The sequence below is a fragment of the Hyposmocoma kahamanoa genome, unplaced genomic scaffold (genome assembly GCF_003589595.1).
Source record: "Hyposmocoma kahamanoa isolate Upper Pololo Valley unplaced genomic scaffold, ASM358959v1 93, whole genome shotgun sequence".
NCBI classification, from domain to species: Eukaryota; Metazoa; Arthropoda; class Insecta; order Lepidoptera; family Cosmopterigidae; genus Hyposmocoma; species Hyposmocoma kahamanoa.
The window spans coordinates 2,224,688-2,237,401 of record NW_020654810.1 but is presented as its reverse complement, the minus strand read 5'-3'; the positions used below and the strand labels follow the sequence as shown (position 1 = coordinate 2,237,401).

The following is a 12,714-nucleotide window of genomic DNA, read 5'->3' as shown; positions in this document are numbered from 1 at the left end:
TCCGGAAGTAACAATGTTTTCATTTTGTCTGGTACGCTCGTAATATTGTGAGATCTTAATTAGTATTCTTCCAAATTCATATAGATATATTTATCTCATAGGTAAGGGAATTACACTTGAAATAGTCACATTTATTACATTCTACTACCTTCTCATTCTAAGGCAAGATTCCTTAGATTAGAAACTTTTGCATTGGGTTGCATTTTGTTAAGACGAGTCACCGGAGAAGAACCAGGAACCCCCCGAAGGGGTTCCCGCCTTGTCGTGGCGAGGGGGCTCAAGTAGCCGTGTCGATTTCATCCCATGAAACTAAGAGGAACTCACGGGGCCGGCCGATGGTGGTAGGCTGGCCCGAGGACGCTCCGCGCGGGCTCGTCTGGCCAGCGGGACCACTCTCGCGGACGCGCGTTAGGTGTTGCGACAGAGCCTGCCAGCAGATCCAACGCGGAGGCTGGGAGGTCGTTGCCCAGCATAGAGGGGCCCGGAATGGAAGGCTCGTCGGGTGTTCGGCGAGCCTCACATTCGGAGTCGGGGGAAATGTTTTAGGTATTTACTATTAAATAACGGTCTTACAGAGGATATTATCTAAAGAATATACGAATTTGTTACTCGATAGTATATCCTTTACCCGATCATAAAAAATCCCGAAAATAGACTAAAATGAAAGTTATATTCACACATAATTTTTAAATGGAGATATTTCTCTTTAAGTACTACAGAGAACCTGCTATATTTTGGAAGCCCTAAAGTTATTAAATTCACATTTATGGTTGGTTGGCCAGTAAGAATTGACGGCGTGTTCCTTCATCGACTCCAATCGTGACACTTATCGAATTATTAGGTTTTCGCATTGACTTACAATTGGACGTAGTTAAGCAAAAAGGATCCAATTCACAAAATTATCAATAATGAGTTATGTGTACCAAACAGTTCCAAAAGTCTAACCTCTTAGATCAGCAAAAAAAAATCCAATATATAAACATATATAAATATCCTGCAGTTACATGACATTATAAGTTTTGAAAATAAAACAAAAGTGAGAAACATTTTTAAACTTCAAATTGCCATAATATCTCGAAAGAGATTGGATGTGCATTGGATCCTTTTTGTTTAACTACGTCCAATTATATGGACGTCGGGTCCGCGCTAAAAAGTGTCCGTGTAAGGCGCTAAAATCGTATACAGAGCGCCAAACTCCGCTTTAGTCTTCATTTGTTCGACTGACAGCGCGATACTGCGATGACATTACAATTTAAATTTCGAATAGGTTGACTTGGGACATTTTTTTCGTGGTTTTTGTATTAGACCCGTCGTCCATTTATTTGTAAGTCAATGGGTTTTCACTATTGTTACACATTTCGGGCCCTTTACAGATCCTTTACAGTCAACCGTGACCATGGGACCTGTAAAGGGCGCGAAACGTCGGTTTGTTTGAAAAAAGAAATATACGCGATTTAACTCCGGAAAAATAGTTTCATTTCCTACTGAACTGTTACCTGTGTCCAGAAACAGCAACCAGCGACTGAATCCGGTTGCCATTACCGGACACAGCAACCACAGTTTCCTGTATCCATAATACGCAGTGTCTGTCTATACCAGTAGTGTCGTAGTTGTATAAAGCTTTCCGCAACAATATCCATAGTTTCGCATCAAATATTCCATTTTCAAGCTAAAATGGAAATTACGCTTCTCGGAAATTTGCTATTTTAGAATTTTATTCACTGAAATTTATTCACTCCTTAAAAAATTGCTCTTGTGCTGGAAAGAGGAAAGATGTTATTTCTTGTAAATATTGTTCATAGCTCAAGTACTCAGGCACAATCACCGAAATATATTCTGTAGAAAACCTATAGACGGACAACTTTGCACCGGTAGTCTAAACTATGAAGTTTAGATTCGAGCTTATCGTCGCCAATAAGCCTCCTGGCTCTGCGTTCAACCGAATCAAGAGCCCCATTAGTTCAATATACATTTCGCACTAGACTCGAATCCACGGCTTCTGCTCAAGAGACGGTAGGTCGAACTACTTGTGTAATGAAAATGAACATGACTTACAAATAAATGGACGACGGGTCTAATACAAAAACCACGAAAAAAATGTCCCAAGTCAACCTATTTAAACGTAGTGACATGTAAAGGAATATGAAAAAGCTAAAACGTTGAATTTAAATTGTAATGTCATCGCAGTACTGTCTAATTTTGCTTGCTTCGCTGTCAGTCGAACAAACGAAGACTAGAGCGTCAATGACGCTCTGTATACGATTTTAACACCCTATAAGTTCGGATACTTTTTAATATAACAAATTCCTCTAAACTATCCTGCCTTTTTTTTAAATATGTAAGCACGCATTTGACCTCCGTCTCATTCGTGGAAAAAAAAGACGAAGAGGTCGACGATGGAGCATGCACACCTAAAAAATGCCTGAATAGGCATCTCTCTCGCCTTGAAAAAGCCCAAATTAAAACGTTAAAGATAAAGATAAAGATCGATTTATTTGTGGAAGTAGGTACAATAAGTTCATCAGATCAGTTCAATACATTAACAGTGCTACTACAACCAGTTTCCTTGAAACATACAAATATAATTAGTGGTGGTCGCATAACGTACAAAATATTATAATTAAAAACTGTCAAAAAGTAGTAAACATGTAAAGAAAAAATATAATAAAATTAGTAAAAATTAACAATGTCAAAAATAAAGCGAAAAATCATGTTAATGTCAAATTTACATAATTTACATTTCTAAGCCTCCATAAAATATGCGCATGTCAAAAATGAATGAAAGTCAATAATAACATAAATTAGTCAAATACATCTGTAATCTTATGTAATCTTACTAGATATAAAAACAATTATAATTGGACCCTAAATCCATCTGGCATTCATATATTCATTTATACTATATTATAAAAACATTTATCAATTAAATACTGCTTACACTTATTCTTAAACAAAGCTACATGTAATTCACGGATAGCATACAGAGGACACTTTTTGACATAAATGCAAACGTTCAGTGCATAAGTCTGCAGGCAGTGAATGCCACACTATGGCAGTTCGCCATATAAATATGGAAGCGTAACACTTCGCGCGAATCTTTGGAATATCCCCAACATAAGGGTGGAACCCAAGCCTTCCCGTCATAACTAACGCATTTATATTTTGGTAACTTTCGAGATATTGGCACCTAAAGTATTTTTGTCGTAAAATGTATATAATATCATATAGTATACGTGTTCTATTTAGTTCTATTGAATTAAGCGGTTTTCTGTAAAAATGCGAGATAAGTTTGTGTTTCTTTTCTATCGTGAAATCTTTTAGGTTGTTTTCACACTGTATAGTAATCAGTCTTACATCCTCAATGTGACTATATATTTTTCCCAAGTGATTGTTTCAACACTTTCGCTGTAATGGGGAATCAAACAAAGCCATTTGAGATTGTGTAGACCCTTAACAATAAAACGGAAACTATATTTGATATACAAAAAACGCTTACAGGGAGTTGTAGATCTCGTGCTGCTGATCCCAGACATGTTAATAACTCCACTTCGCTAACAATGTTGATTACGTTAGTTATGATAGGGAGAGCCGTCGAGTATATGTATAACCAGAAATAGAGACGAAATAAAGGCCATCCATCCCTGGCAACTAATCAGGTAAATGGGCCTTACATCATTTTTAAATATCAACTCTAGTTTGCGCTGTAATCACAAAATAGAAAACTGAAATAGTACAGCGCCAACAACTGACCTGTATATTTCAAAAATATTCTGTATTTATTGTAATAAAGATAATATCTCTAACAATGGGGGGGCTGTTCCATTCGGTGGTGTGGGAAAAACAGCAAAACATCTAATTACAAAACAAACGGAATCACATTTCATCGGTAATTAAATATCAAATATGTAATTTTGCAATTTTCGCCCATTATAGCAAAGCTCAAGTTAAACTGATGGATTTAAAGTGAAACAATTGACGACACCCGTCAATTGTTTCGAATTCGAGCTGGCCAATCGGAGCGCAGTTGTCACAGTAATGATATGGGAGAATAGTTTTCAAACAAATTAAATGACATTTCGTCTCTATTTCTGGTTATATACTCGATCGACAAAAGAAATATAGTAGTTTTCCTAACACAAGATTATCCCATACTCTCCTCATTTATGTTTCTTTTTCATTGCACAACCAAATCTTTCAGAGATCAGAAGCAACTCTAATAACATTTTTTTTAAATTTCATTCCGCACGTTCAACCAGTAAAATACTCGAGTCCATTCTAAAAATGAGATCTTTTCACGACACGCGCCACCAAGATGTTAAACTTAAACTTTAAGGTTATTATGATAGCATGCAGTTTTGTCAGGCTTTTATGGTTTTCTCTATTAGATGGCTTTTGTTAGGAAACTTTTTATTATTGTTTCTTTCATTGGGTTATATGAAGTATTTATCAATAAAGTACTTGTTGAAAATAAATTCAATTCCTAAAATTTAACAAGCACTATGAACAACAACAAATATATTTACAAATGCGTACGAACACATTTTAAACGTACAGTAATTATGTTTATTTACAAAGAGTTTCTAGCTCTTTCTTCTCAGGGGAATCTGTCTTACGAATGAGCAGTAGAATTTAATCCACATGACTATTTGCAGTGTAATTTGCTTATCTATAAAATAAACATTATCTCACTGTAATTTTAAAATTAACTAACAAATCTTATTTTCTTCAAAGTGTTAGGAAATATTGGCAATATTTAAAATCACTACAAATTGCAGGTTTAGGGCGATACTTCTTCATTAATATATTAAAACGAAAGCGCAAAATAATTTACCTAATGACGAACAAATAAATTTTTCTCGAAGCCTTTCTGAAATATTGTCATTACTTTGGAAAAACAAGCCTCGTAACTACACGTTGCAGTATCTATACGTGCTCTGATACGAAATTAGGAACCCAAAAATGAAAACAAACAACTGTCAAAAGTGACATTTCATAGATCCTTTTTTCGAGATCGTTTATTAACAGATTTACTTTTCAAATTACGAATAATAATAGTTATAATGGAAAGACACCCTTTTGAGTTAAACAACTTACAGAACGTTTAGGACGGTTTTTGTATAGGACGGTAATTTCTCAATAAATTTAAATAAAATCGTAAAATATTAGAAATATTATGAATAACAAAAAATTACGAAGTTATCACTTTGTCTCCAAGATATACTGACATGATGCCTTCTTAAAATACAAAGACACCTTCATCTCATCAATATACTTAGTGTTTTTAAAAACGGAAACCATGACGGATCAGAAAGGTCCCATTATTGTCATGTTGGTACCAAGTTGGTACCTAAATCCAGAGCGTGCCGATTATGTGTGAAATGTAATTTCGTGCTTACATAATTATTGAATTATTCTTTGATGAAAAGCACAGTATACGTCAAATATTTGGTCACGCATTTATGTGACATGCATTATAAGTTATTCATTTCCTGTTTACTACAATAATGTACTGTTTTTAAATAATGTTATCAGTGGGTATTTGTTTTCGTTTTACCAAGTGCAAATTAGTTTTGTACCGAGGTTAATGTCGGTGGCATCGGTGATACAATTGCATTAATTAATGACGACCTTCATAGCGTCTCGGTTTGGTATCAATGTCAACCCTTCCAAGTGTCAAAGTCAAAGAATCATCTATTCCATAGGTAGAAAATAAATTTACACTTGAAAATGTCACATTTAAGCTACTGCCCGTTCACTACGCTGACTTCCCTGAGAAGAACGAGCAACGAACTCTAGGGATTGCTCTTTTCAAATAAACTTAAATGCTATGGTATACGCTTGAATCAAATTTGGAATCTGGAGCATTGTCGTCTTTCCATACATCTTTACCTAACACGTAGTCTTCAATTTTGTAATATGACTTTTTAATCAAAATATTTTTAATGTAGTTTTTATACTTACGAAATGATAATCTTAATATATGTTCCGGAATCTTTTTGTAAAAACGTCCTACAGTTCCCTATAAAAGATTCGTTTACCTTGGTTAAACGAAATCGTGGTGCCATGAGTTTGGACTTAGCTCTAAGGTTAATATTATCGGACATCTACTTTCTTATGGAAATTGAATGAATGAATATTTTTACAGGCATATAAAATATTTGAGTAAATGTACTGCGATGCTACAGTCATGATACCAGTCTTCTCAAACTTTTCTCCGAGAGAAACCCGAGAGCCTAAACGGTACACAGAACGAATCGCTCATATTTGCAATACAAATATGGTTTGAATATCTGCCGCTTTACCCCACATGAGAATCCCGTAGGACATTGTACTATGGAAGCAACTAAAGTCATCATCATCAGTCAGCATAAAGCCATCATCCTTGGAAGCTCACGCCTTTTTTCGTCTTGTGATATGTCGTGCGTGCAACCAATATTGTTTGAGAACGTAGTGATTTCTGGGGCTTATTATTGACACAGGCCTTACGTAGGATCCTCAGGTGTCTAACATTTGTCGTAGGGTTACAGACACGTTAAGAGCTCTATATAGGTTTAAGAACTTTCTTCTCATTAAAACCAAAACTGTCCGTGTTCAAGTTCTAGTGTTGCCTGTGATTGATTATGCCGACGTGTGTTAGAGTAACATCTCTCAAGTCACTTAGAACAGATTAGATCGTCTTGTTAACAACTGCATTCGGTTTATTTTTGGTCTGCGGAAATATGACCACATCTCTGCTTTTCGTCGTCAACTAAATTGGCTTCCCATCCGTGAACACAGGTCCTTAACAATTTTACTCTTCACTCTTTTCTACATCCTGTTCGACCCGGCTGCATTGGATTATCCTAGATGTTCATTTCAACATGAAAACCGCTCGGCCGAGATGCGAATTTCGATCTTCCCGTAGCCTTATGCTCTCTAGTCCTTCTCACCGCACTGATTCTTTTGTCTCAGTCGTCGTTGTTTTGTCGTTTTACCCTTCATGCAATCCGTTTTTGGAACGCGCTCCCGCTCCATGTAAGACAAGCTCAGACCAAATAATCTTTCAATCGCATGTCGCGAAAAGCGTCTGTTTGACTTTTGTCATAATCCAGACTGTATAATGTTGCTTTGGGTACATATATAATATTTAAGTACGTTTATTATGTATGTATAACAACAACAACAACGCACACACTCAACATAGCCCCGCACTAGGGAAACCCTGTGTCGCGGGTGCCATGGACACACATAGACAACCACAAATTACACCCAAACTCACGAGAGAAATAAATGTAGGTCATACAAATATTTCTCCCGGCCCGGGAATCGAACCTGGGACCTCTGCGTGGCAGTCCGGGATGGTAACCGTTCGGCCACGGAGGCAGTTCATAGTTATATAGTAAATTAGCAGTTGTATAGTAAATATGTTTATGTTATATTATTTATTTTATACCGTACAAATTATCGATTAGCTTTCTAGTATATTGTTCTTCTTGTTTAAACGTAAGCACCAACCTATTGTTTTTTCTCTGTTTGGCCCAATCGTTGACTGGTAGAGAATGCCTTATGGCATTAAGTCCGCCATTTGTACTTGAGTACATTGTACAATAAAGTTTAAATAAATAAATAATAAATTAGGGACACGGTATCGAATCAAAAATGTTGATGGTGTAATCCTACAGATTTCACCAATTTTATTCAAGACAAAATAAAACATCTTTGAATTAATCAACGCTTTTTATTAAATTCTTTGTTTAAAAATCCTAATGTGATGTTGTTGCGGAAATTGTGCGAGCATTTCACGAGGTAGGTATGTCTGTCAATTGTCATTTGTTAAGAGGGAGCATGCCAAAAGTTTTGACGTTGGCTCCGCCCAAATTTGTGAAACGAATATATGCCTGAAGTTCGCGTGACATGCGACAGGAGATGTTGAATTTTGCGCATTAAAAGTACCTACCAAATTCGTTTTAGCGGAATGACTCTAAAACTAAAGGGATTTAAAAAAGTCCGTAGTGACAGTTCTCGATCATGCATAAATATAATTATTTATCTAATTTTTGTCCTAATAACCTGTAGCATTTCGAGGATGAATCGAAAAAATGTGAAAATTAGAGGTCATTTCGTGATTTTTATCTATCGAGAAAACTTTATTGTTTTATGTTTCTGATTAGTGTCTATGCTTGAATATATCGTGTAGTTACTCATACAATATTTTATTTTTAACTTTAAAGTGGATATCAATATATCAATTACCTACTTTGGCTTTTGAAATCGATATGACATGGTATCGATGAGATTGTAACATTATAAAGTAGAAGTACCGCACATTGTCATTTTTACTTGTCATTGGCGAAATCATCGTTTGTTTCGATGGAGCCATAGCATTTAAAAGAAGAAGACTTTTCATTTTTTACATTGAAATTGAAATAGGACGTACTTTAAAACTAAACTTTATTTATGCGTGTAAACAAGCTCTATCGACTCAGTGGATAAGAATATTAAAATCAAATCTATTTTTTAACGAAGCAGCCGACCCTGACCACACATTCCCTCTGGTAGGCGTGCCTCGAAGTTGTTATTTCGTTTTGTTTACAAAATGTCAAAGTACTTATAACTTCACATCAACACGTGCACACTTTACGACTACTCAAAATTACTTCGACAAATATACGTGAAAAGCAAACCTGCCACTAAACTGAGTTGGAATTATTCGAATCGATGCAATACTTATCAAGAAGTAAGTAAGTATCGAGTACAAAAGTATCGTTATCGAAAGGAAAGTAACTCGATATCAAAAAGTATCGATACATTTCCGCGTCCTTATGTTCTGCAACGTTAGAAAGACTAGAGACCGTTCATTAGGTTTAATAGCTTACGTGCATACCGCTTGGTTTCGATCTAGTGATTGGCTTTTTACTTCGTATAGCTTTATTTAGACTAATTAGATGCCTGTTAGACGAAGATAATGAGACATTGGTACCATTTTAATTTTCATCTTTGTATTATGTCAATTTGTACATTCAAGTCTGCAATATCTATCTGAGACCTATAGTTATTTTACAATAACCGCCATTTTGTATCTCCTATCCATTTTAATATAAGATAATGCCAAAAAAAAAATCGTCTGCTTAAAGATAAAACCACGTAAGTGACATTTGCTACAAAAAAATCTCCAAATTATATACCACTTGTAAGAAATTCACCATCTTTCTGCAGATAAAACTCTTATGAAGCTTATAGCTTTTTTGTTATTGAGCTTCACGTGCAGAAAGACTTGCGGAAAATGTCACCTATGTGGTTTTACCTTTAAACAGACGAAATATAGGTTGAAGAGTCAAATTACTGTCACTTTAAGTGGGCGCTGAAGAGTCCTAGGGGCCACGGAAGCATATGGAGCGCGTTGATGTTGTCCAGGGGGTGCTACCGCATTTGAAAAAACTGAATTACCCATATGTATAAACTACACTACAATTTTTTTTTCCTTGTGATTTTTTGTCTTAAGTTAATATAAAAAAATACGTGTTTTCAAGTGTTTTTTGAGATCACCATCTCATTGAAATTTTTTATCTTGCCCAAGTGCGCCAAAAATTTTGGGAACCTATGCTTTATATTCAATAATTGGCACCCTTTCTATCTTACTCTATTAATGATCTTTATTTATAAAGTGCCAACAATAAAAACAGTGCGAGTTTACTATGACCAAGAGCCCTTTGGTTTGTTTGATAATCTCAGTACAGAGTACTAAAAAAACCGACCTCAAAAGTACGTGGAATTACGTCTATTTGCTAAGTTTCATTGAAATATCCCCTAGTTCGCCACTATACAGGACTTGATACTGGAGATAATAAAAATAGGTTCTCACTACGACAAAGTATACTACTCAAAGTATATCGAGAGAAAAACGCCTTGAATTGGAGAAATAGCAAAATCAACTAAATAATTGCTAAAAGTAATTGCTCCTAAATTAAAGTTAGGCGCTATTTATAAAAATGAATCTTCATGCGTGAACAGCCACCCTTCGAGGTGGATGATTTTCTTCAAAATGAAATGGGACCACTATGGAAGTACCCCCTTTCCAACAAAAAAAGAATCATGAAAATCGGTTCACAAATACCGGAGTTATCGCGTAACATACATACAAAAAAAAAGAAAAAAAAGGAAAAAAAAAAAGAAAAAAAAGGAAAAAAAGAACATACAGGCGAATTGAGAACCTCCTCCTTTTTTGAAGTCGGTTAAAAAAACAAATCTAGGTAGGTAATTTAGATCCGAAAAAATTGTTTCATTTCCCATGTTTTAGAATGAAATATAATTAATTTATTACAATACCACAACATACACTAAAAAAACAAAATATGAATAGAATAGACACCATTTTACATAACGCCACAACACAATAACACACAGTAAGAAAAAAAAAGATAATTATGAGCTAAATTAGAACAAAAATAAAATGAATAACAAAAAAATTTAAATAAAATAATAAAATTTAAATAAATAAAAAATTAAATTTTAGTAAAATGTAATGAAATAATTGTACTAAGTAGATGTCATGTGTATGGCTGTGGTGTATATAAAAAGATCCACTCAGCTAATGCCACCACTGGGAAAAGGCTGTGACGCTGATTTTCAGTGGATCCTAAAGCCGAGTGAGTAGAAATTGTGCAACATAAGGAAACATGAAGCGATGGTAGGATAACGGTTGCTTCTCAATTGAGAGGTCATTGGTTCAAATCCCTGTGACGGCGAGTACCATTGAGTTTAACTTCTGAGTTATGTACATTTGCGAATGTTTGAAGCAGTAGCTCACCCTAATAGTGAAGGAAAATATTGTGATTAAACCTGCACGCCAAAGAAGGTTCGCAGCCTTTGACAAAGAAAAGTGAAGTTTCAAACTGCATTAGGCCAGAGTGGCGGACAACGGTCGAAACCTTCTCATTAAGATAAGATAAATTTATTTCAATATGACTTAATCTAATACAATTCTAATGAAAACAATGTAATTGAAGATAACATATTAAAATAAACAGTAATAAACAAAACAAAAAAAAATCTAAATTATATATAATATTAATGGTAAAATTAAACATTGTAATCTTAGTGCCTAATAGTGCAATTGCATTAGAGGAGACCCGTGTCCAGTAGTGGGACATGTAATGGTTGATGATGATGATGATGATGAAATATAAGGACCAACCTAGTCATGTACTAAGACCATGATCACTCACTATGTTCAATCTGGGCAATAAAAAAAATATTATATTATTTTATACAAATGTTTTATATTTTATTTGCCTAACCTTCATAATTTTGCCACAACCAAAATGTATTGACACATCTAAAGTTACATGATCATTCCATTTTACTGGGACACCACTCACTACTTACTTCGAGATCACATTAAACGTGGGTAGGTTTTGTTGTGGAAGATTAATGTGATCAACAAAATTATTTAATTCTTTCCTAGACCTAGACCTTGTAGTTCAATGGGTTTAAAAAAGAAAAGGAGACTCCGTTCCTATCCTTTTCAAACTGCCATTGATGATATTTTGAAAATTATTTTTCTAAACTTGCCAAATTGAATCAGATGGAAACAATCGTCATTGTGTCAATCATTACAATTAACTACATCCCTTTTGACAAAGAGTATTATTTCCGTCCACCTTTAAATTCTGGAGCAATTTTGGGAGATAAGATGTCATTCAAGAGTGAAGTTTTTGAGCCTATTCATCTGATTTGTATATTTGCATACTTTTCCATTACCATCTTTTTAAGCTTTTTCACTAACTATGTTTATACTTGTAAAAATTTGATTGTTTCTTATCGAGTAAATGAATATTATCTTCCGTATCCATCACATTTTTGTCTTCTATGGGCACACAAACCCCAGGTTGTCGGGAGCTTTCTCCTCAGAAGAACTATACTAACTAAATAACTATTTATGTACAGTATAAAACAAATTAAGTGTGATCATCGATAGTTTTTTTGTAATAAAAACTCGAATACCAACCGCCAAAATCGAAGTTTCTTACTTTCTAATAATAATAATAAATCATTTATTTGTGAAATTCTTACGACCAAGGAACCAAAAACGAATTAAAAGATTTGAAATACTATTTAATTCTCAACTCAAATCTTACCTCCATAGAGATCTACCAACTTCTAAATTCAAATAGAACAAAGTTCATGATAATCGAAAAAAGAACACGATAATGGACACTATAATGGACATATAATATTTCCGGTACGGAAGACGAACCAAAAGCATAGATAAGAGTATTACACTGAACTAAATTAAACCAATGCAAAGTAACAGGTAAAATCACAAAAACTGTGAACGTTTATCGTATTTGTTCATTAAAAATTCTACCTATTAAAAAAGAAGAAAAGTTAACGATACATTGTTGATTCACTTACCTTTACACATTATAATATCACCACAAAAAACAATTTATGAACAAAATACTATAGATTACAATACGACACCAAACTTTGTTTTGAAATTGTGTATTTGTAATTTGACACAGGGTTGCCAGACCGTTACAGCTTCTCAAACTCGTGTGCCAAAATAAAAAAATGCGTTTAATTTAATATTGTGTAAAAATTGTGCATTTAATTCAAATTTTAATTTATTTTAACGTAACGCTGATTTTAATTGACGTCCTGTACCGACCGACCGGTATTCCTACCAGATAAGACTACTACTGGAGATGTAACATATACCTGCATGCAATCGAA

At 34.5% G+C, this 12,714-nt stretch overlaps 1 protein-coding gene across 1 annotated transcript in view; it reads right to left on the bottom strand.

The window, feature by feature from the left end:
• LOC113237454 (beta-1,3-glucosyltransferase) overlaps window positions 1-12,499 on the bottom strand; it is a 95,170-nt gene extending 82,671 nt beyond the window's left edge. Inside the window, exon 1 of the mRNA XM_026473937.1 lies at window positions 12,394-12,499. Within this exon, the coding sequence (XP_026329722.1) occupies window positions 12,394-12,403 (10 nt within the window). The 5' untranslated portion in view covers window positions 12,404-12,499. The remainder of the gene's footprint in view (window positions 1-12,393) is intronic.
• Window positions 12,500-12,714: the final 215 nt, after the last annotated feature.